The sequence below is a fragment of the Corylus avellana genome, chromosome ca3, assembly GCF_901000735.1.
Source record: "Corylus avellana chromosome ca3, CavTom2PMs-1.0".
In the NCBI taxonomy this organism is placed as follows: domain Eukaryota; kingdom Viridiplantae; phylum Streptophyta; class Magnoliopsida; order Fagales; family Betulaceae; genus Corylus; species Corylus avellana.
Genome location: NC_081543.1, coordinates 1463333 through 1488838, shown reverse-complemented (window position 1 = coordinate 1488838; position 25506 = coordinate 1463333). Strand labels below are relative to the sequence as shown.

The following is a 25506-nucleotide window of genomic DNA, read 5'->3' as shown; positions in this document are numbered from 1 at the left end:
TGGTGTGGTTATGAATAGTGACTTAACCACTACTCTTAAAACCCAATCATACTTTTGAGGTTTTGCCTTCTCTCTAAAATTCTCTCTTTTTCTTATAGACAACATCAAGAATAATTTCAAGAGGAAAGATCTAGATCTAGATCTTCTCTCTTCCCATTTCACAGTAGCAGTGCTCGATGTCTTCTCTGTAGGTTCCACCGATATTCGTTTCTGGCGGGTTACTTTAATCTAGTTTGTAGATCTAAATCCAGATTTAGTCTCTTCAACCTTAGATTTGATCGTCTTTTTCGGCTAAGGTATGTCTTCCAAAGGGATGTCTACAATGTCGTGCTCATCCGCTGCTGCTTGTAGGGTTATTGTTTTTTATTTTGTTTGTCATAGTCTTCGGGTTGATGATAGATTTGTTGTCATGGCCTTCGGGTTGAGGATGAAGTAAATCGGTGTGGGAGCTTAACTTTTACGGCCGAATTTTTAGTTTCTAGTTTTTTTTTTTTTTTTTTAATATATATTTGAGCTACCCATATCCTAAATCTAGTCTGCACAATGTAAATATATATGTTCTTTAAATGTAATTGTACATGGGTTAGCGGAAGCTTAAAGTCATTTTTATGACTTTATAATCTTCATAGCTTTTGGCTATGATTTTTTAGAGTTGTGTGCTCTATGATGTAAGAGCTTTATGCTCATTAAATTTCATCAATGGAAGTTCCATATTTCTATAAAAAAAGAAAAAAAAAAAAAGAAAAAAAAAAGAAAAAAAAAAAACCACTACTCTTAAAAATTAGAATTCTACTATTTTGGTCAATTTGAGGGAATAACTGAAAACTTTCAGTGAAATGAAATAGAGTGATTCTCCTAGTTAAAATTGTTTTTGCATTTTTACAAGTGTTTATAGTTTGAATGATTTGCTAATATTTAAAAAAAAAAAAATTAATAAAATAAAAGTAATCATATATTTTCCCTCATACTAAAAACAAATTGTAATAATAATAACTTATGTAGTGTCACTAGCAAAGATGGAGGGCGGGGGGACCTGGGTAGGCCATGGTCCCCCCAAAATAAGGAAAAAAAGTAAAGTAAAGTAAAGTTTTAAGTTTAGTCATTCGGTCTCCCTAAAAAAAAATAAAAAAATGGCCCTATTTTTAGATTTTTGGACCATATCCAATAAAAACTTTTAGCCCTATTCTTAATTTTTTGGGCCATACCTATTAAGTTCTTTTAATTTTTGACCCTTACTTTTAAATGTCAACTTTTTAGGCCCTTACTTTCAAATGCTCACTTTTTTTGGCCTTTACTGTAATCTTTAGTTCAAAAAAAAACATTCAAAATAATTTTTTTTAATAAAAAAAATTATAAAGAACCGAAAAGAAAATTTTGGTTAGCCCCCTCCCATAAATTTTTTTGGCTCCGTCCCTGGTCACTGGCATAATTGAGCAGTTTGAAAAGCGTGAAGTATAGAAATTAAGATTTTTAGGATATTATATCATATATAATGTCCATATATAATTATTTAAGTATTTAATTATTATTTTTGAACCAAACCATTAAAATGTTATCATATCATATTTATCAATAGTAAAATATAATAATTGATAAAAAAAAATGTAATGAAATTTTAGGCTATTTAATTTTAAAACAGTGATTAGTATATTTATTTAAAAAATATATTTTTACGACATAAATTTTTAGTTGTTTGTGATTTCTGCCATAATCTTTGCAAAAATTCAATCTCGTACACATAATTAGCTTGGTTTTCATTTTCAACGTGCTTTTTAACTTTTACGGCTTCAGATTTCAGCGCGTACCTCTTACGGCATTCTTATTTTAAACATGCTTCCAAGTCGGTAAAGGCGCACAATGTCTTTCATGTCGTAAGTAAACGGTTTTAATTTTAAAACATGCATTACATCGGACTCATCGAACCGTTTTAATGGTGTCATATCAACAATCGAAAATAAAAAGTATGATATATATAACATATTTTTCAAGAGTGATGTTACATATTTATATTTTTTATTTTATCGACATAGATATTATTGGGTTTATGTGATAATATTTATTAATTCTTATTAGATTAACTTTTATTAACAAAAATAATTAAAGATGGATAGACATTGTCACCCGTAGTATATGAGTGTTTGAAATTACTCTTTTCCTAATAATAAGAGCTACCATAGCTTGAGCACATTAATTATACCTAATTCTAATTTGCCAAAGTTGCTACTATTTGTTTCCTTAGAAAATTTAAAATGAATTGAAAAATATATTATACTGGCGGGCTCAATATATTTAAGGGCCTTAGGCAAAACTTTAAAATTTGGCCTTATTTTTTTAATATTTAAATATTAATTAAATAATATTTATTTTAATATTGCAGGAGATCTTTACCTAATAAGCACCAATTCCGCACTCAGTGATTTTTTGTTTGAGACTAAAATTACCATTTTGCCCTTACTCTTTGTTCTTTATACTTAAATTAAGAAGACTTATTTTTGTTTTTCAGCATTTACCTAGACTGCAAAATAATCATTTTAACATTTTTGAAATGTGAAAAGTTGAACATTTTAACCTTTTGTAAGGGGCTAAATTTCTGCAAAAGGAGTGCTACACGTCCAAAATTTCCTTCCCAAAAATGAGTTTCCAAATGACCATCTCATGAAATTTATTATTTTGGAAAGTGTGTCACCAACTCATGGGATGGTGACATATCACTTGGAAACTCATTTTTGCGAATAAAATTTATGATGTGTAGCATTTCTCTTCTGCAAAATAACCACAACAGACAAGTCTGTGGGATTCTTAGATTTTTTTTTTTTTTTTCGTTCTTATTTTATAGAGGGTCTCGATATTATAAATAAATAATATTATTTAAAAAAAAAACATGTTGACTGTTGAGGGCCTCGTGGCCGTTGTGCAGAAGGCCTCCAAATTATAAAAAAAATAATATTGTTTTTTTAAAGCATGTTGAATGCTTTAAGAAAGCATGTTGGGGCATTAATATTATAAACAAATAATAATGTTTTTCTTAAAATATGTTGAGGGCCTTAAAAAAAAAATTTGGGCCTTAGAAATCTGGGGCTCTAGGCGCCAGCCTAACTCGCCTAGCGGTTGGGCCGGCCCTGATATTATACAATAGAAAGAATCTCAATTAGTCACTCAACTAATCCACTCGTGGTATTGTCTTTTTCTTTTCTTTTTTTTTTTTTAAAAAAAATCCTTAAATTGAATGATAAAGTTTTCTTCCATCCAATTTAATATAATTAAAGTGATGTATGTCTAAAATACATGTGATTTTCATATATATATTTTTAATATAACAAATTTTCATATGCATTTTAAACAACCAAGAAACACCAAAAAAAAATTGAGAAAAAATAACACTCAAGAAGATTGCTTCTTCAATAAAAATTCTTAATTACGCCCCCGTGTATGGGAGTGGTTCGACCACGACCACCCCAAAGTCAGTTGAAATGAGTGGCCAAAAACAGCTAATAATTTAACAAAAGAAAAAAAAAAAAGGAAGTTTTGTCAAACTTATAAGCTCTTAGCTTTTTGTCTTTAGCGTTGCTGCCAAGATGAAGCATTATTTTAAAGGAATGAAGAATGAAGGAAAAAAGGTATTTGCATCCTCCTCCTTCGTCAAGTCTCAATCCATTGGAAACGTACACCTTCCAAAGTGACGGGTGTAACGGGGCATGAGCTTCGCCGTCAATTGAAATGAGCACGTGAATGGTTTTGGAGCACGTTTTTGTTTCCCAAAGCGGAACTAGCTAAGCTACCTCCAACTGGATAATCCTACTCCATTCAAATTTCAATCCTACGCATGATAGTACGTACCTTATCTTCTGCCTTTTTACTTCCATGGTCGGCTGCCCGCATTTCTTCTACATGCTTCTGCCAAACACTGGTTTTACGTTTGCGGCATGTCGATGTGTTTGGACACACATGCAATTAATTAAAAACCACCGCCAACAATAACAATATAACATATCTCCACCCACACGAATTTGCAGATGCACGTACTACTTTAACGTAAGAAAATTCACGTGCTTAATTAAACGGTATTTTTTTTTTAATATAAAAAAAACATTAACAAAAAATTATTTGGAATTAATATGTGTTTTTGGTGAGAAGGCTAATGAAGATGAAGTGCGCACAGCGCCGTGACGCCATCCTTGTGAAGAAGAAACGACAAGGGTTAGTGAAGAAGCCGTGAAGGTGGTGAGGGTCAGAATCAATGTAAAATTCGTCAAAGATTTGAAGAATATTTTAGGCCTAAAGAGACGAAAGATTTGAAAGGGGCAGCTCACCACCCAATAGGACAATGCCATCAAAATATCTAACAATGATCACCACCACCCTTCCGGCTTCATCTTGGGGAGTACTCCGATTCCATACAACTCCTTTTTGCTTCTTACCAATTATAGGGACGCCTTCTCCCAAGAACAATACTAATTTGGCAATTTAGGATATAAGGGGATTCTTTGCCAAAAAAGCATAGAGGGAGTTCTCTGTCGGAACAGAAAACTCCTTATTCAGGTAAGGAGTTTCTGTCCGGGCAAAGGAGCGAGGTTCTATAGGCTCCCTTCGATCCCCTGCCCAATTACAGACCGTATAAAGAATTTCCTGAGATCCCAAATTGTAGAGAATGTGGGTCCACTAATCCCGTTGAGATAAAATTTCCATGCTATGCATAGCCTTTAAAGAAAAATGCTAAAAATTATATTTTTATCTTATAATTATCTCATAATATTAATGTGACAGTCACAATTATTACTATTTTTTCTTCAACGAGGACTAATCATGGGGGTTGGTTGGAAGGACATTTCAAAAAATTAGACATTAGAAAAACATTGTAAATATGATGGTAGTTAGAGGGGAATAAATGTAGTTTTTTTCGAGAAAATTGTAAATGGCATGATATCATATATATATATATATATATATATACACGGATAGATGTAACAAATAAAATGATTCATCTCAAGTGAAATTGATCAAGAATCGTATTCTCACAAAGGCCTTCTCTATGTGAGTGGTTATTCATGAAGTGCTGAAAATTTTAGGTAGAGTTTTTTTTTTTTTGGAAAAATATAATTTAGCCCCTCAAACTACCACTCATTTGCAATTTAACCCTTAAATGCTCAAAAAGTAATAAAGTAGCTCATAAACTACCAACCCGTTGTAATTTGGCTACTTGTTAGTCATTACCATCAAATAAAATTAAAAATTCAATATGACGTCGTTTTGGCAAGGTTAAGTTATTAAAATGCACTTTTGAAAAAAAAAAATTAATTTAAAAAATTCCTCCAAAACGACATCGTTTTGAGAAAAAAAAATTTAAAAATTAATTTATGGGTGGTTGGGCGGCCACCCTCACAGGCCGGGGGTGGCTCGGCGGCCACCCCCATCTTCCAAATTGAGACATAAGTCTCTCTCTCTCTCTAGAATTTCCTTCCTCCACAAATTCAGCCATTTTTCCAACTTAATTTTTCCCTAAAATTCTGTTTTTCAATCCCTAAACTCTCTCTCTGTTTCTCTGATTACGCTTTTTGGTTTTTTCCCCAAATTTCCTCTCTCTCTCTGAATTCCTATAAATTCACTTTTCTTCTTCTTCTTCAGCAAACCTGAGATGCTTAAACTTATTTTTGTTTATCCTGTTTTTCCTGAAAAGCAATTCAATTCCGTGAAATCAATTTTCCTATGTTTTGCTTCAATTTTCCTCTGCGAATGGAGGAGAAGATTACTCATGCACGAAGCTGTTGGGGCTAGGGTATTATCACTTACTAAAAGTGCGTCGTTTGCGTAAGTGTAAGGAATTATTATGTCAAGCAATACGACGTGTTTGGAGGACCTTCTTAAAATTGATTTTTTTTTTTTTTTTTTTCTAAAATGACATTTTAATAACTTAACCTTGCCAAAACAACGTTGTATTGAATTTTTCATCCTATTTGACGGTAATGACTAACATAGTAACCAAATTACAACTGGTTAGTAGTTTGGGGGCTACTTTAATATATTTTGAATATTGATAAGCTAAATTGCAAGTGGATGGTCGTTTAGATGACTAAATTATATTTTTCCCTTTTTTTTTAAAAAAAAAAATCATAAACCATTTTTTTGATAATGCGTCACTCATCACGTAACCAACTAAACACAGCTCTACAGTAAAATTGCATCTTTCTATCCACACAGACGTGATCTCTAAATTAAATCTGCCAAGAAACAAGTGCTTAAAACGATTTCTCAAAAGATACATAAAGAGTGCTTTTATATATCATGATTCATGGCAAAAACGATATTGGAAAAGAAGTCATGGAATCAAAGCAAGATTTTGATACGTTGGGTGGCCTCACATTTTTTACAATGTTTTTTTTTTTAAAAAAAAAAAAAAAGAAAAGAAAGAAAGAAAAGAAAAAGCAGGCGAAAAGGATAGAGCTCTTCATAATGCGCATGCATATATGGCGGTGTTTTTTGTTGGTTGATGATAGTTGATAGTTGACACTTGACAGCAACTTCTCCCGGGGGCCCAGTTGGGAGTCATGGGTTGCGGGTCCAGAAGCAAGAAGGACCATAACCTAGATCGCGGTTAATATAAATACATGTTCTTTGATTTTTTTTTTTTTTTCTCCAAGACGAAAAGATCTCCCAAAAAAACAAAAACAGTTGTCTTCTGGACATGTGACAAGTATGTGTCAATCTTTAGGACCCCAGCCATGACCATGACAAGATGAGAAATCCTCAATTTCACCATCTACTACTAACAATTCTTATAAGGAAGGTGTGGAACCTATTTACCTTAGACAATTCGAGAGATGTAAGGCTTACTTGCTTTGAGTAGATGAACCCCCCCACCCCGGCTCTTTTTTGTGGGATTGCCCGACTTCAATTGCGTGACCGACAAAACAACAACGGTCATCAATCCTTGACAAATTAAATAAAGTCATTAGACCTTAAACTATCCTGAAAGGTGACTCAAATTGTTGTTGTTGTTGTTAATGCCATCTTAAGTGCCCCCAACTGGCAAAATGAAAGATTCGCCCGGATATCCCATTCATCCCATTCACTTCCTGTGTTCAATTTTGTTATGTTCTCAAAATCCCCCACTACTAACATTGTAGTCCAAAACCTAGCCAATTGGGCTCTAGAAAACTGTGTTTCAGTCCTCTCTCTCTCTCACTCATATCCCTTTTAGTCCCTTCCCCCTCTCCCGCTTTGAATAGGGAAAAATAATTAAAAAAAAAAAATTCATTTTTAGTCTCTGAAAATGTAATTTATTTCCTCCCAAGTGGAAAAAAATTTTCACTTGAAAAATAAAATAAAAACTGTCCATTTATGAGCAAAAAGCGCATGAGATTGCTGTCCTATTTCTCAGTTTTAACACGAATACTAAACTTGTTTGGTTTAAAGACAAACTAGGTGCCCTTGAACTGAAGTTGCCCAACTTATACCAAGGGGAAACATGATAGTCCAGCGTCGCTTTGACACTGAATTAATCAAGTAAGGAACTGAAGAAACATATTTAGAAACAAACTAAAACTCTCCTTGAAAACCCACCAAAAAAAAAAAAAAACACTCTCTTTGAAACGCTGTCATAGTCTCCAACTACATGGCTAGCAAAGTTCTCTATTCTGCAAAAGAAAGGAATTCTCAGACTATAATTCTCGCTAAAACCATAAAAATTAAAACACACACAACAGTACTTTACAACAAAATCAAGTGCCGGATTTGATGTCGACCGCCAGTCTTCCAAAACCAACTCCAATCAAGCTTACCCTCATATGAGTAATTGGATTTGGCCTAGGTGCTGTAAAAAGACTATAACCCAAAGATATATGACTATGGATCATTACAAGTTTACAACTAGGAGTGATGCTGCTCCTCTTTCTTTAGACACTTGCTTGACTTAACAATAAAGAAACTTAAAAAAATGCTTTAACCAAGGTACAGGAATATTTTTATAGGCAAGTTAGGCAGAAGTGATTGCCCTTCAAACATGGGCAACATCGCATTCTGTCCACTTTGTTTAATTGTCTAGATAAAGATCTCTATGTATTTTTCAAATGTCAAGTGAAGATGCACATGGATTCCAGTTCATACAAAAAAACATTTGACACAGCACAATCATACAAAATAACCCAATCATACAAAATGCAACAGCACAGATTTTCCTTCAGACCATCATTAGTTCCATCATTTGCTAATCCTATATTACATCAAAAAGAACATTAACCTACTTGCTCTCGATGTGTAGACAAGGAGGGCAGATTTGTTCCCCCTCCCCCATCCCTTCTCTCCTTTCTGCCATATGCTTATCCAGTTGCTCCTTTCAAGCGTGCAATCAGCTCATCCTGCATATGTTGATTTCATGAATCAATAAAGGTAGAAGCAGAAAGAGAATGGAAATTTGGACAGTATAATCATCAATCAGGAGTCAGGACATCCCAAATGATGGGATCTGAACTGCCAATGGACCTGGACCACACGCCACAAAGATCCCTTTCTTAGACTCTTACGCATAACAAATTGTCTCGATACTTGCCTTTTTTCCTTTAGGGGAAAGATTTCTTGCCTTCAAAAGGGCACGAAGCCTATCCACAGTAAAGGTGTGGAAGTCCCTATTAGATGCTTGACTGTTCGATCCTTCTGCATGTTCAGTGGTGATAAAATTTATGACAAAAACGAATAACAAGATCATTAATGTAATTAGTTACGCATATGTCTATAACACTCCCAACAGATTTAATAATTTGCCAACATCTAAACAATATTGCATCTTCTGATTGATATTGAACAGCTCCATTCATTCTCTATAGCATTTACAGATAGAAATCCACCAAGATATGGATAATGCAGTACAGGAACCATCAGAGCTTACCTTGTCGAGAACTATTTTGAATAGTGGCTCTCTTAGCTGAAGCCCTGCCATCTGCAGCTCTTTCAGCAACCCTGAAATGATTAAATAATGGAAGGTCACCAGACAGAATATGATCAAATTTGCACACCTAGCCGGGTACATATGGAAAAAGGTAGTTCATAAGTCGATGATTCATTGTTAATTTGTACTAAATGCTAATGTCATTTTGTGGCAACAGTGTGGACATGCTATGTATAAATCAAAACCCTCAGGGCAGACATACCAAAAATTTAATAGGAAACACACACTCAAGTAAATCTTATTAAGACAGGTTAAACATTATTCATCTACAAGAGATATAGTGATACCTCTTTCTAGAACTCTCACTTGCAGCTACACCCTTCACATCCTTCGAACTAGAATCGCCCTTCTGTTTCTTAAGCATGAGTGATCTAATCAATATGTTCTGTTGGTTCGTTTTTATCTGTTGGCCATCTGGATGTACAAGAAAGAGAGTCAGAACTTCCACATTATATTAAGATCTATCTCAAAAAGAAGTAAAACTGTATGAAATACAATGGAGACTATCTCTTTCATGAAATCTAGATGTTGATACGTAAATAGTGGGTGAAAACATCACAAAATGAATCAAAAGGACCATAACATAATTTCAGCATATATTATTCCTATTTCTTTCATTTTATTCAATTATATTGATACACTTGCCCAAGAGGGAAACGTCCAACAAATATGATTAAAAAAAAGGGAAAGAAAAAATGAATCCAATGACAGATGTGAAGTCTAATGTGTAGAAAGAAAATAATGGAATAAGAGACCTGGAGGTGATGTGTCATGGTCACAAATATAAATTCGCATCCCGCCCTGCACAAGTTTTTAATGTGTGAACAAAGGTCAATGCTCCTGAAACAAGAATCTAATGAATTTAAAAGGAAGATACATGTAGGGAATGAGGAATTCAGACCAACTATGCAGACAAAAGAACCATATACCAAAAGAAGCAAAAATGTTCAAAATGAATAAAGCATGAATATTTGCTGAAATTACCATATAAAGCATTAATTTTTAAATTTGTTTCTTTTAGCATTATGCCCCACAAAAACAAAAACACATTGCATGGGAGAAGTTTTATTTGACAGACAAGCTTGATCCAGTTCTGCTTTGCCACTGAACATCAGCCTAGAAAAAGAAGCTAGATACAACAAATAAGGATAAAGTGATCCATTCTAATAGTAACAAGTAGATTTTAACGATTCTCTATCAAAAGGATTTCTGCTATTTCAAACATTTGATCCATGAAAGAACTCATTCATTCAAATAGAACAGTAAACTATTGTCACTGGCAGTAGCTTGGTTGCCTATGCAATGGGCATTGTAGGCAACTCATGCGGCATCGCAGCCGCCTTAATAGAACTCTATCAAAATGGAAAGCATCAACTTCTTTTGGTGAGTGGACGAAAGAAGCTGGTATCTTCCCCCAGCACATCCACCAGACCTGAATTACACTATATTCCTAATATATATATATATAATTAATTTCATTGAAAAGAGCAGTGGGGCGCAACCCTAGTGCATAAGATGTATACAAAGATAGTCCCATTAAAGGATAAAAGAAAAAGAAAAAGAAAAAGGCACAGATTCAAAAAAGTTGGAAGAATGAGAAACATTATACGCCCTTGTCCAATTAAAGTGTGGTTAGATCAAAGTGTTCTTGAACTCTTCCTTAGACTCCTCATGATCTTCAAAACATCTTGTATTATGCTCTCTCTCTCTCTCTCTCTCTCTCCATATGATCAGCATTATGAACAACGAGGCTATCCTCCAAACAGCTAGAACTGAACGACTACCCACCTGACCTCGCCACCGGTCTAACAAACCCTATCATCCTTTGAGCCATAACCTATTGGACTCCAAAGGGGGTAAAAATTGCACTCCATAAGCCTCTTGCCACTTTGCAGTGGAGAAGAAGATGATCTATAGATTCTCCGCTCCTCTTATACATGTAACACCATTCCCCCACTATTACTTCTCTTTTTGAGATTATCCAAAGTCAAAAACTTACCAAGAGCCACCGCCCACACAAAAAAGCTCACTCTCAAAGGAACTTTAAATTTTCAAATACTCCTCCAAGGAAAAGAAGAACCCCCAGAAGTAGATAACTTGCGAAAAAACTATCAAACCTCAAACTTCTTCCTCTTTGAAGGAATCCACCGAATACGATCCTCACCATCTTGTCTCCATCTAAGAGAATACAACACCCCAAAAAATGCAAGCCCCAAATCTACCTCCCAATCTTGTACAGATCTTTAAAAAGATACATTCCACTGAACAAGACCATGGGAAAACTGCATATTGTCCATAACCATGCCTCCTTAAATCAAGCAATGCTAAATAACTCCGGGAAAGCTTCTTTCAGTGGTTGATCCCTACACCAAACATCATGCCATAACCTAATCTTAGAACCATCTCCTACTTCAAATCTGATAAAATTTGAGGACGCTCCCACCCCTTCTAAAATGTTTCCACACTCCAACACCAAAAGGCCCCTCAACTTTCATAGAACACCTCCTAACATTTAATTCTATTAGAAAGCATATCCCATATAAGCACCAAGTCCAAGTCTATGTAGACCTCGAAAAAAATATTGTCCTCGGAGCAAATTGCTAATAAATCCTTCAATAACAACCCAATAAAAGAACAAAAATAGCAACTAATTGGCTTTAGGACCTCAAAGAATACTACAAGTGGCCGCCAACATTATCCTCAGAGCAATTAGCTAAAATGCAATTGTATCATATTAGATTGGAAGCCGTAAAGCTAATTCTCTATAACTCCAGAAACCACAAATAATCATGGCCTCCTTAGATCCAAAGACTAAACTGCTTCAGGTTCTTGTTGCCAGCACAAAAATGAACAAGTAGAGAAGATGGCCTTCTCTAACTCATCAAGAAGCCTACATTAAATGCCTAACATCCTGATTCATCAAAAAAACTAGCTCGGACAGATGCCATACTCCTTATAGGATTAGAGGGAAAAAAAATATATACTAAAAGAGATGCAAGCAGAGTTTAATGTTTTTTTTTTCTTTCTAACAATTCTAACCTAAACCAATACCCAGAATAATAGTCAACATTAATCTACAGCCTCAAAGGCAATATGTATTCATTCGCATACTAAAGATGATTACTTCACAAACCATAGCCAAAACTAAACCCATTCTCCCATAATTACTCCAGCGATTTCATATCCAATCTAACCATCGGATTTGCAAAACAATAAACACCAAAATTTTATGTATACATATAAAAATAAAATAAAAAAACCTAGCATAAATCACATCTCCAATAGAATCATGAAACGGCATAATCACTGTAAATACAAATACATATGTACATGCATAAATCAACATTGAACCCTAAACCGCCTGTTTGGGTCCAGAGAAAGTATAAATGTAACAAGATTTACATATTTTAGTTTCACAAAATGCAAATATGAGAACATCCACATCCAACTCAAATACTAGCTTCACTATCAGTTAAGCGACAATTTCTATTTCTTTTTCTGTTTTTTAACTTTCACGGGTCCCAAACTTCAAACACTATAATTTCTTAAATTTTCCCTCAATTTGTTTGTTCTCGGCAACCAAACAGAAAATCGAGAAAATCGACGGGTTTAAGGAGACAAAGAAATCACCGGGTTTGAGGAGAGGACGGTGGAGGAGAAGAGGCCCCGGGAGGGAAGGTCGGCGAGGAACTTGGAAGCGCCAGAAGCCGTTGGATGAGTCGAATCGGACGGCTGAGAGGACGAGGAGCCCTCCATGGCGCCTGACGTGAAAAAGACCCCTCGCGAAATACAGCAACAAAGCGCGAGTGAATCAAGTGCGTGTGCGACTACCAGTAGTTTTAGTGCACGTTTTCACCACCATGCCTCCGCTATATACACGGGAGTGGACAGGCCCGTTTTCCAGTGGTACACAAATTCAGGCAAAATCACAAATACACCCCTCAACCAAATAATATCTTTTGGAAAAAATTTAAAAAAGCCCCCTAAACTACCAGCCGTTTTTTATTTAGTCCCATAATATTCCAAAAGTGATAAAGTAGCCCTCCAAACTACCAAACTATTGCATTTTGGCAACTCCGTTAATCAAAACCGTCAGTTTGGACAAAAACTGCAAAACGATGTCGTTTTGTTACGGGTAAGTTACTACAATGCCTTTTTATGAAAAAAAAAAAAATTGAAAAAAATATAAAAAAGTCCCTCAAACTACCAGCCGTTTTCATTTTAGCTCCCAAATGTTCAAAAAGTGATAAAGTAGCTCCAAAACTACCAAACAGTTGCAATTTGGCCACTCCGTTAGTCATAACCGTCAAATATGATAAAAATTTTAAAATTACGTTGTTTGGCAAGGGTAAGTTACCAAAATGCCCTTTTTGGGAAAAAAAAATCATATTAAAAAAAGTAAGCAAAACAGCGCCGTTTTGCTTGAAATGAGGGTTTCCTTACACTTGCTAAAACGGCACCGCTTTGGTAAGTGATAGGAATTAAAAGAAAAAACCCTAGACCCCACGCAGGTGACCCACGAAAAAACCCCCAACCCCAGTTTATCTCTATCCCCAAAACCGCCGGCCACCATGTCGTTCTATCTCCGATAGCCTGTAAATCTTACCCATAACTCAATCTTTTTATTGTATTTCATGGTATAGCTGTCGGATCGATGTTGTTTATCTACGAACGTGGTTTTTTTGTTTGATTTCTATGAAGGGTAAGAATTTTTCGGTGGCGCTTCGTAGCCACTAGATGGTGTGGCCGGTGGTGATGGATGGTGGAGGTAGGGGCAGTCGGTTTTGAGAGAGAGAGAGAAAGGGGCGTTGCGTTTTTTTCACTTAAGGGAGAAGGTTGCCGGAAATAGAACAACGTAGTGGCCGGCGGTTTGGGGGAGAGAGATAAACTGGGGTTGGGGTTTTTTCTACGTGGGTTTAAGATTTTTTCTTTCAATTCCTAACACTTACCAAAATGGAGCCGTTTTGGTAAGTGTAAGAAAACCATAATTTCAAGCAAAACAGTGTCGTTTTGCGTGCTTGTTTTAATATGATTTTTTTTTCTAAAATAGCATTTTAGTAACTTACCCTTGTCAAAATGACGTAGTTTTGAATTTTCTATCATATTTGACAGCAATGACTAACGGAGTGGCCAAATTGCAACTGTTTGGTAGTTGATGGGCTACTTTATCACTTTTTGAACATTATGGGGCTAAAATGAAAACGGCTAGTAGTTTGTGGGGCTTTTTTTATATTTTTCCCAATTTTTTTTTTTTCATAGAAGGGCATTGTAGTAACTTACCCGTAACAAAACGACATCGTTTTGCAGTTTCCGTCCAAACTGATGGTTTTGACTAACGGAGTGTCCAAAATGCAATAGTTTGGTAGTTTGGGGAGCTACTTTATCACTTTTGAAACATTAGGGGGCTAAATAAAAAACAACTGGTAATTTGAGGGGCTTTTTTATATTTTTCCCATATTTTTTTTGTAATATTTATTTAAATTAAAGATTTCATCAATATCTTCTTAAAACTACCCCAAAAAAAAAAAATTACAAAATGCCATCCCAATAAAAAAATAAATCGTCAATAAAAAAATAAGAAAAAACTTCACAAAATATCCCTAAATTTTCATGAGTTTTTTTTTTTTAAAAAAAAAAAAACTCTCAATTTTTGGTATCAAACTTTTAATTTTTTGCAATATCTTCTATTTGTTATGATGAGAAGTGCTAGGGAGCCAAACAAATGAATCAATAAAAATTTTCAAACTGACGTGACATACTGTGAGTGGCAGATAAGGGAGAGAGAATTGATTTTTTTAATTAAAAAACCCTTGCTACTTCAGTTTGGAAATTTTTCTGGGTTCATTTGTTTCACTCTCTAGCATGAATATAGATTTTCAGCTGCCAAATTGAGGCAGCCAAGCTTCAGACATTTTGCTTTTTTTTTTTTTTTTTTAATTGAAGAAGATAGATATTAAAGGGGAATCTAAATTTAAGGTATTAGCACCAAATTTAAGATGATCAAACCCATTTTGGGTGATACCATCCCTAAATGGTTAACTTTTCACCCCTAAGTTTTAGTTTTGAATCTAAAAACAAGTTTTGAGGCATTATAAACTAAATATTAACTCATAGAAATTTAACTAACCAAAAAAAAAAAAAAAAAAAAATTTTTTTTTTTTTAATATATGTCTGATGCAATTTGGTAGCATCATAGCAGGACTCCTCTAGCACTTTTCTTGTTATGATAGCGTGAAACGTTAAAGCCAATAAAATTGTGATACTTGTTATATTTAAGTCAGTGTCAGAATCTGTTAAATTAGTTGACGAAATTTGACTGTAGGGAATAAATTATTTTTTGGCATACCTTATGGACCTTTGAGTTCATTTTGATACCACATGAAGCTAATTGTAAATAAGGTAAACTACAAGGATTAATTTTACATTTTTTACCTTTTTTTTATAAAATAAAAAATAGAAGGATTTAGACTTAGGCATTTTTACAAATTTCGTTAAATCCTGACCAATACTTAAATCTTTGCAATTTTTAATTTGTTTATAATAAAAAATGGGTATTTTTTTTTATAGGATTTAACGGAATGATCACATTGCAAAATAATTATAAGTTTAATGCACTAAATTGAGAGTTTTTTAATTTTTGTGGGTTAATTACAAAAGTGATAAAAGTTCAATGGAATTAAGTGAATTTTTCTCTTTACACACATTCTTGTATGGTCTGTTATCGGTATCTCTTTATAAGGTTATGACCCAATTGTATCCGAGAGAGTGTTTACAATTCTTATACTATAGAGAGTGCCTATCATGATAACATATCCCTATCACCATATTGTATTTTCCTCTTATAATATTTGTTAAAGTAATGATTAAGTGATTAAATTTATTGACAACATCAAATTATCTCTCATTTAAATTAAATATTAAACGTGTTGGATTTTACCTATTAAAAGGGAGTTTGAGCCTACACGTGATGAGGAGTGTTAAAGTAATGATTAAGTGATTAAATTTATCTCTTTATATAAGTTTAAGCTTCTGGGATAAGATGGTGATTTAACAGTCTTGTCTTATATATATATATAACTTAGCTTGAGTATCCTAAACTTTGTGATTATTTGATTTCAACCAGTCCAATTGGTAGTTTTAAAAATTTGTATGTAATTCAACTCAAGAGTTTGTGTACCATTTGCTTGATCTTACCAATCGAAAATAGATGTGATGTTGGATCAATCCATATGGTAATATGGATAAATAAGCTATTATAGTTGGGAGGCAATTAAAATCCACAGGGCATACAAAGTAATTATATTTAGTATATTTATGTATAACTGTCATATAATTAGCTGATGTGACATTATTTGGACTAAGGCTTTTTTTTTTTTTTCTCTTTAATTATAAGTCCCGATTTAATGACTGATTTTTATCTCTACGCCACGGCATCAAGTTATATGACAACTGTACACGAGTATACTAAATAGCACTAATCGGCCATATAACATATGTATTATTAATGCTTTTTAGATTTTTTTATTATTATTAATTTGAAAACATGTTATGTTGTGACGTAAAGGTAAAAGTAATTTTGAGTGTTTTTAGATTATTTTGTGCACGGGAGACTCAATAAAAAAAAAAATGAAGTCCAAGGCCAAAAAGATAAAATGTTGCATTTTTTTAATTTTAAAATATTAATATAATATATTTTTTATATTTTTAAATATTATAAGATTAATTTTTTTAAAAATCTTTTAGCTTTTCGAGATATAAAATTACTAATCAAATTTTCATGTTCAAGTTTTGTTAATATATTATTCTTAATATGACTAATCTATTTTATTAATTTTGGTAAGACGAAAGTTTATAAGTAGGATTTAATTAACTGTGTACTAAAATCAATGACACGCGCGATCAAAACTAATAACAACAACTACTAACTGAACGGCATATAAAATATTTAAAAAAAAAATTAAAGAATGATAGACCCAAAAATCAAAAGATTATTAGTGATGAAAGAAAATAAGATACAAAATGAATATAAAAAGAAAGCTGGTTGTGCTTTAGTTTGAAATTTTTTAAGATTTTAAACATGCTACATTACTTTTGTTAAAACCCTCGATAATATGTCAAATGGTATCTTCCCATTTTATTTCTTTTTTATTTTTATTTTTTTAGTCTCTAAGAAGTAGTTCAATCGATTGTGAACTATGCCTCCTGAAACGAAAATCACTAGTTCAAATTTCTCTTGAATACTTTTAAAAATAATATAATTATTAAAATCACTGTTATGCTTGTGATTCATTTGATTTTCTAAAATTACTTTTCACTCGATCACAGCCTACAACTACATCCAAGTATGCAACTAGTTAACTGTTAACGGCACGTGATAGCCGAGACTATAATACCGGGGCGGTATCCACGTGTCGTTAACCCACCAAACATAAGTGGCGCCAAACGCGCACGGGTGCGCGTTTGAGTAGCGCACCAGCGGACAACATTAAAATCCGGATAAGACTGTCTCTCTTTCTTTCTAATTCTAAATCAATTATACGTTTATAAAAAAATAAAAAGAGAAAAAGACAAATCGGATAAGCATGGCGAATAGGATGTCACTGACTCAGACAGTTGACGGATCGAGTCCATCACAACAAATGCACTCCCATGCATCATAGCTCTCCACGTGTTCAAAGCTTACACATCACAGCGGTTCAACTCAAAATAAACATTTTCAACTGTCATGATCACTCGTGCATAACAAGTTTTACTACACAGATTATAGATGTCAGTTTTCTTAATTGATATATAGTAATTATTAATGTGAATGATGAGTTAGAGATCCTACGCTTGTCGGATTCAGAGTCTCAGAGAAAGAGAGAGAGAGAGAGAGAGTTTTGGTGTGATGGAGGCGATGGGAGAGAGTCCGAGGAGTGGGTTGTCGAGTCCGGAGGCGAAGTTGGGGATGAGGGTGGAGGATCTGTGGGATGTAATGGAGCCACAGCTCAGTCCCACTGAGAAGCTCAACGCTTGCTTTGAGAGCATCCCTGTCTCTGCTTTCCCTCCGGCTCCTTCAGATAAAGGTATCAATTTTCATATATATATATATATATATATATATATATGCATGTTATAATGGTTGTAGGCAAAGTTTGGGAATCATCTCGGTTGATGTTAATATCCCAGCTATTTGGCTGGCTGTCTGCAAGAAACAGATTTTTTTTTTTAGTGTTTTAATTTCTTAAGATGGTTTGTATGAGGAGGTACGGAAGCTTTGAAATAATGGAATGGGGAAAGCTAGTGAAGAAGAGTGACTGTACCTTTGGTATTCTCTGATTGGTCGAGAAACTTCTGGGAGGGCATATATATATATATATATATAATAAAATTCATATTTTGTTGTCTTAGGGAGGAAAAGATAAAAGAAAAAGAAAAACCCGAGCAAGGTAGATTTTTATATGGAAAAACTTTAAGTGATTTGACAGAGAGATCAATAAATAATCCAAAATATAGAATATTATATCCTGTGCTATCGGATAAGATTGATTAGCATATATTTTTTTTTTTTAAAAAAAAAAAATTGAATAAAATTCACATTTAATGTTGTTTTAGGGAGGAAAAGATAAAAGAAAAAGAAAAATCCAAGAAAGGTTAGATTTTTCTGTGGAAAAAGTATATCTAAGCTTTTCTGGGTAGCCACCAGATAAATGTAACTAGATGAGATAGAAATTGGTGTATGCTATGCTTTCTTACTAGTTGCTATTGTGGGGTTGCTTTTTATACATTGTTTGCCCATTATCTGTGAATGTGAGGCCTGCTTCCAAAGCTTTTTGAGATAACTGGCTAACAAAAAGAGTATTTATATCTGTATTTGCACTAGATGCAAATGAAGTGCAAATTGTATTGTTTTCTCTATATTCATTATTCTATACCTTTTTTGTTTCCTGTTCTAAGTGTCATGATTCTTGCATCCAGTTATTGAGATAAAATCAGACGCCAGTCTAGCTGAAGCTGTTCAAATGCTAGCGCAGCACAAAATTCTTAGTGCGCCCGTGGTGGATGTTGATGCACCAGAGGATGCCAGTTGGATTGACAGATACATTGGCATAGTTGAGTTTGCAGGAATTGTTGTTTGGATTCTGCATCAGGTTAGCATGCCTAATTAACCTGCATAATTGCAGATCTCTTTTGCTCTCTTGAATTGATGACAAATATAAGAAAAGAAAATATATAAAATATTCCAACATGTGGGTATCTAAGAAACTAAAACCACTGCGAAATTGGACCTAATGGAACTACTTGACTAATTTGACTTGGATTTAAGCATATGTGAAGATATAATTCTCTCTACTTATCATTCCTTTTGGTTTTTGGAGCAACTAACTGAAGGGTTACTATCTGATGAATTGTTTCAGCCTTTAGGGCAAAGATTGGCCACTATTTCTTGTTGATATGCTAATAATGTGGAGTCTTTTCTTTAGATGCTTTCAGTTCATACATTTAGGATTTGTTTCAACATGAATGTGTAATTCTGACTTGGCTATCTTCAAAGTTCCAAAACTAAAAACATGACTAATGTTCTTGACAGTCTGAACCACTATCTCCCAAGAGTCCGTCCAGTGCAACTGCTTTCGCAGCAGCAGCCAATGGAGTGAATGCTGAAAATGGGTTCCTAGGCCCTGAATCTGCTGCAACAACTTCAGGAAATTTTTTTGAAGCTCTGACTTCTTCTCACTTGTATAAAAACACAAAGGTTTTACTTCTGACTTTTATAACTAGTTTAAGCTTTGTTCCATCCCACTTTGTTTTGCCTTTTTTACTTCTTCCTCAAAAATTCTGAAAACGCTTATGAACTTTTTGGCATACAGGTTCGTGACATTTCTGGGTCATTCCGCTGGGCTCCATTTCTTGCTTTGCAGACATCCAACTCTTTTCTGACTATGCTCTTGCTGCTTTCAAAGTACAAATTAAAGAGTCTTCCTGTGGTTGATTTGGGTGAAGGGAAAATCGATAACATCATCACTCAATCGGCTGTTATTCATATGCTAGCTGAATGTGCTGGGCTTCAATGGTTTGAAAGTTGGGGAACCAAGAAACTATCTGAGCTTGGTCTTCCAGTGATGACCCCTGGTCGTGTCATCAAGGTGCATTTCTCCTCTCAGTTTTTGCTTGTGGACGCTAAGTTTGTTACATATGTCCTCGGTGCATAATGTTTAATCAATGACCCAACGTTTTTTGCTTGTAAAACCATGACCATTGAAGTTCCTTGTGTGTCAAGAGTTCCTGTCTGCAGTGTCTGGAAACATTAGATCTACCTTTGGATTTTATGAATTATGAGGAATTCCAACCTTGTTATATTGTCCTGACTTAGGCCCTACAAAAATGCCCCTACTGTACCAAAATGTTTGGTTGCTCACCCTTCATTCGCTAGAAAATGTCTTTAATCTATGATATTTGAGCGCATTCATGGGCTTCGAACTTGGAATTCACTGGAGCACACTAGAAAGATTGGCCTTAGAAGCATGTTCACATCGTAATAAATTCTCTTATATGCTTACTTTCTTTTGTAGGTCTATGAGGATGAACCAGTGCTCCAGGCGTTTAAGTTGATGAGGAAAAAGAGGATTGGAGGGATTCCTGTTGTTGAAAGTGGTGGTAGCAGGGCAGTGGGTAATATAAGTTTAAGAGATATTCATTTCTTGCTAACCACACCAGAGATCTATCATGATTATAGGTTTGTAGCCAAATTAATTTCTAAAATTGTGCTTCTTTTGTTACTTGTTAAGTCTTATGTTTGACGGTTGAAGTTCTAAAGGGATTAATTAGTGATGGCAGTAGGATAGGTTAATCAGATAATTCAACCTGCCCTTTCCATCCTTAGAGCTAATGACATACTAATAAAACTGATTGTCAAAGTCATAAACAATAAAACTGGTAATGTCGATGCCAATGTGGAACCCTCAACACCGGTGGACCTCCGTACAAAACAAATGTGTTGTAGTTCACCACATCAGAGAAGTGATCTGATGATCCCTTACTATAGATGACATGGGTATTTGTTTTGAGGTCTAGTTATTTCCATGTTAGATGCACATGACAAGCTTATGAATCTGAACTTCTTGTCTGTACTATGCATTAATCGTCGACCACAGCAGAATTCTATATCTAAATGAAAATTAATATAAGAGGATCGGGTTAAGGAAGTTTGCAATTCTATCAAGTTTGTTTTAGGCTCTGGTCCATAGCTAGTGCTCAATCAAGCTGACTTCAATGGTACTCATTTGACATGTTATAACAGATCTATCACAGCAAAGAACTTCCTGACAGCTGTTAGGAGCTACTTAGAGAAGCATCATGAGGTCTCCCCAATTTTGAATGGCATGATTACATGCAAAAAGGACAACACGATGAAAGAATTGATTCAGCTGCTCGACTCTGAGAAGATCCACCGGATATATGTTGTTGATGATGACGGGAATCTGGAAGGAGTGATCACACTCAGAGACATCATCTCGAGGCTAGTACATGAGCCGCGTGGCTACTTTGGTGATTTCTTTGATGGTGTTCTCCCGCTGCCACAAAGCAGCAGGGTTTAAGAGGCATCAAGAATATCATTCTGAATTTCTGATCATTTCCTCACTGGTTGACTTCCCCTCCACCATATGTTCTCTTCTTACTTGTAATAATCTTTGCCCTTGCCCTTTGGTGGTTTTCTTGGAGACTGTCAAATGTGGTGATTGTGGCGTAGGCAAAGCTCCTGTAATTAATTTTCTCCAGTTGAACTAAGCTAACTTTTATGTATATTTTGCTGTGTCGATGAACTTGAGGCAAGGTTTTTTGTATTAGAGTCTTAACAAATAAGCTCCTTATTCGTGACCTTTGTACTCGAATCTTGATATTCCCTGCATATTTTTCTATGGACAGTGGATGTGTTCTCTATTGTAAAACTTCTTCCACGGTTTTCGATAGCCGTCATCAGTAGACTGATCCCAAAAACAAAGCAAGCATTTTGAATCACTTGGGGTTGATATATTTACACATTTCTTGATGATGATCTCTTAAAGGTAGGGTTAATTTTTGACACGATACGCAAAGTTGATACAAACTCAACACAAAATTATTAGGTTAGGATTGAGAGGGATAATCAATTTAATTTAATGGGTTGGATTATAATTGATCTATATAATTTTATTCTCACGTATTGTTATTATTTGAACTCAGCATATGACATTTTGAGCTAGCAATTTTTGACACATGCAAATCCGATGAAACCCTACTATAAAATTAGTAAGTTTATTTTTTATTTTTAATTTATAGTTGATTTATATAATTTTATACTAATATTTTTGACATGCAAATACGAGTGGCTACCCTAGCCTATTTAATGGGTTCGTTCTTGAAAATAAGTATGCTTGAATCAGCAGTGGAACAAGCGGTTTATGATCAGTACTGCTCTATTTCTATGAGAGTTGTTAGGTAAACACACCCAAATCTTCAAACAAATAAAGATAGATGTTGTCTTTCTGGCTATAATGTTGCAGATTTATGTCTCGAGTTTTATTGGTGAATGACATAATTTGTAGTTAAAGGTCAAGTAAGGCATGCATTAGAGGCTTTTGAGGACAAGCGTGGCAGCGGAATCCACAACAAAAATGGACAAAGACGGCCTTTCTTAATGCTCGGAACTGGGTACAGGCTGGTTTCCGTCACTCCCCACGTTAGAATGCCAGCCTTATCTTTATTGCAGCATGGTGGCTACTCCACTTCTACATTTTTGTTTGGTCTTCATATCAGTTGACGGACATCGTAGTTTACAAAGATTAAAACAAATAACAATACTAATCATTAAAGAATGCCAGCCTTTTCTTTATTGCAGCATGGTGGCTACTCCACTTCTACATTTTTGTTTGGTCTTCATATCGGTTGACGGACATCCTAGTTTACAAAGATTAAAACAAATAACAATACTAATCATTAGTATTGTGAGAGGGCACTCGAGCCCTGATTTGTTCATTATTACGAGCTTGTCATCCACGGCCTCATTGTTCGTTGGCGATTATCATTTGATTGCTATGTAATTTGGGAAGTAAATCCATGAGGCTATATATCTTCTGAGTACCGAAATTGCCCATGTTTGTTAGCGTCTTTATTTTCTGTTCTCAAAGCCAAAGACAATAATAATAATAATAATAATAAATAATAAATAAATAAACTCCTCAAAACACAACTACTTTTACCGTTATATCATATCAGAAAACTTTTTCAAATCAAAAGCAAAATACACATACCAAAACACATTAACAAACATACTCAGTTTTTGTTCTTTTGCCAAAGATAAATGGTTGGTTGCAATGCTACTTTCACACTCTTCCCTAGACCAGTGAACAAGGCAATAATAACAGCACGAAAGATTGGAGGGAAGGGGGTCCATAAGCTCTGCAATGGCTCATGGTTTGGGAAACAATCATTAGACTGTCGATGTAGCCCTTGCAATAATGGGAAACCAAATGGAGCAAGCAGGTCCCCCCCTTGGGTCAAGTTACATGGGGCCTGAAGTGTAACCAATGGCTAAGAAAGATTGAAGATGGATAAACTGTAACAATAACCTACAAAATTGGCTTGGAAGGTGCATATGTGCAATTAAAGATACATTTTCATTGGACTCCTCAAGATGAGATCCACCAGTTTTCAAGACCAAACATGGCATGTTTTTGTGTCACACGAGCTTAAAAGCATTAAGCATGTGGGGTTATGAACTTATGAGCTCCAATCACCTGGATGGAAACGTACCGTTCCGATCAGGTGGGAGTTCGTTACAAGACAAAAGCTATTGGATCAGATCAACCAACAAGGTTGGAATCCACAGACAAATATGTTTGGAGCAACATTCTGATGTGATGTGCTCCTACCAGAATTGAAGTAAACATGAAACTAGATGGAACAGAGGGGCAACATATTCATTACTTTTCTCCTTACCAGCAGCTTTGGGCTCCTTGTAACTTGTATGATTGTCTTTCCTTCTTCTTCTACTTCTTCTTTATCTTGTCTTCTACAAACTATTTTCTGAAAATATGTAGTTTGGTTTCTTCTGACAATTTCTTACATAGATAAATGACAACATTTGACAAGAGGATCCCATTAGAATTAAGTTTTAATTTCTGAACTTATCCTTAAAGTTGAGTTTTCTGATAATACTGCCTGACTGCAAAAATTTCATCAGTCATCTGGAAATTTCTGAAACAGAACATAAAAAAGCTTCTTTAGATCCAAAGGCCGTAGAAAGCAACTTCAAAAACCTGGTAAGATCCCAATCAACAATATCAACAGCAGCCTGATGGTAGATGCAACTCTAAATGTAATCCCTTTCAAAAACATCAAGTTGGAGATGAAATTCTTGCAAGATGCAAATTCTTGACACCATAATTATCCCTAAATATTATTTCTTATCATAGTAACCATAATATTTAAACGTTCCTCCTGGTGTCTACAAACCTATCAACATCCTTATTCATTAACACCCCCTTGAGATATTTTCTCAACATGGAAAGGGATTGCGCTAGATGTTGCACTTATGAGCCTTAAAGATGCGATATCTGTACACCTTAAGCCTATGATCTCAACACGAAGATGAGTATTGAGTTCTAACATGTATGATTGGTGCGGGTTGAAATTTTGCTGGATGGACAACACTAGAAAATGGATAAATTTGTCATTACAGGTTTTGTGAGCATGCTTAGGAAGCAGAAATAAAATGATGTGATTATTCTATAATCTGAGCCTTAAAGGAAGGAATGACAATCTAGTTCATTTGACATAAGTGAACTTATATATATTGATTCTGTTGTAGGCGTTGAAAATTTTACCCCGAAAAACGTATTACAGGTGTCGTGCTAACATGCGTCTAATATGCTGATCATTAAACACAAAAAGTGACCTACATATCATATCGTATAACATTTTATCTTAATTAGGCGAACCTGTCTTTTCTTCTTCTCTTTCTTGAAGAGCCCTTGACTTGAGTCAGACCACTTCCTTATTGATGCAATCATTGACTATTGTTGCACATGACCAAACCCTCCTAATCTCTCATATCATGTCCTCAGTTAGTGCTCTCTTTTAAATTTTCACAAATGCCTTCATCTCTGATTCTATCCTTCTTGCATTAGCACCCATCAATTCAACCATTTAATATCACAATCCATTAATTAATTAGTATCAATGTAATGATATCTCCTATTTCTGGACTCAAAATAGAATTGATCCGCATTTCAATCTGTCACCTGGCTCCAATCATGCACCAGATATCCCATCAAATTAGACTGAAGAACAGGAAAACTTGATATGTTGTATTAGTTTCTGTGGAAACCCCATCTTACACAATAACGAGCTTGATTGTTTAAAAGCACAAACACACACTTGGCAAGAGAATTGCACTAAAAAAACTAATATAAAATACAAACATGCCAAAGCAGCGAGTATACAACAAGTAGCTCATACGGTACCAAATTAAGTGGGCCACAAGGTTGTTTCAACGCAAATGGCGATTCATGGGAATAAAATACATGAACCATGGCAAAATCCACACA

At 34.7% G+C, this 25506-nt stretch overlaps 2 protein-coding genes across 3 annotated transcripts; one reads left to right on the top strand and one right to left on the bottom strand.

The window, feature by feature from the left end:
- Positions 1 to 7411: 7411 nt before the first annotated feature.
- On the bottom strand, positions 7412 to 12790 carry LOC132175943 (uncharacterized). 2 transcript variants are annotated; one of them, XR_009439473.1, is made up of 7 exons: positions 12569 to 12790; positions 9694 to 9739; positions 9226 to 9352; positions 8879 to 8949; positions 8543 to 8646; positions 8238 to 8351; positions 7412 to 7631 (listed from the first exon to the last, which is right to left on the bottom strand). XR_009439473.1 is itself a non-coding variant. In XM_059588040.1 (6 exons), exons 1-6 carry the CDS (start codon positions 12692 to 12694, stop codon positions 8313 to 8315), a joined length of 513 nt encoding a protein of 170 aa, XP_059444023.1. In that variant the 5' UTR covers positions 12695 to 12790; the 3' UTR covers positions 8067 to 8312. The 2 variants fall into 2 exon arrangements, 1 of the variants encoding a protein (XP_059444023.1); XM_059588040.1 differs by lacking the exon at positions 7412 to 7631 and having other exon boundaries at positions 8067 to 8351.
- A 4961-nt stretch (positions 12791 to 17751) lies between these two features.
- On the top strand, positions 17752 to 21827 carry LOC132175783 (SNF1-related protein kinase regulatory subunit gamma-1). Its single transcript, XM_059587836.1, has 6 exons — positions 17752 to 18003; positions 18896 to 19068; positions 19509 to 19673; positions 19789 to 20064; positions 20491 to 20654; positions 21219 to 21827. Exons 1-6 carry the CDS (start codon positions 17826 to 17828, stop codon positions 21514 to 21516), a joined length of 1254 nt encoding a protein of 417 aa, XP_059443819.1. The 5' UTR covers positions 17752 to 17825; the 3' UTR covers positions 21517 to 21827.
- The last annotated feature ends 3679 nt before the right edge of the window (positions 21828 to 25506 follow it).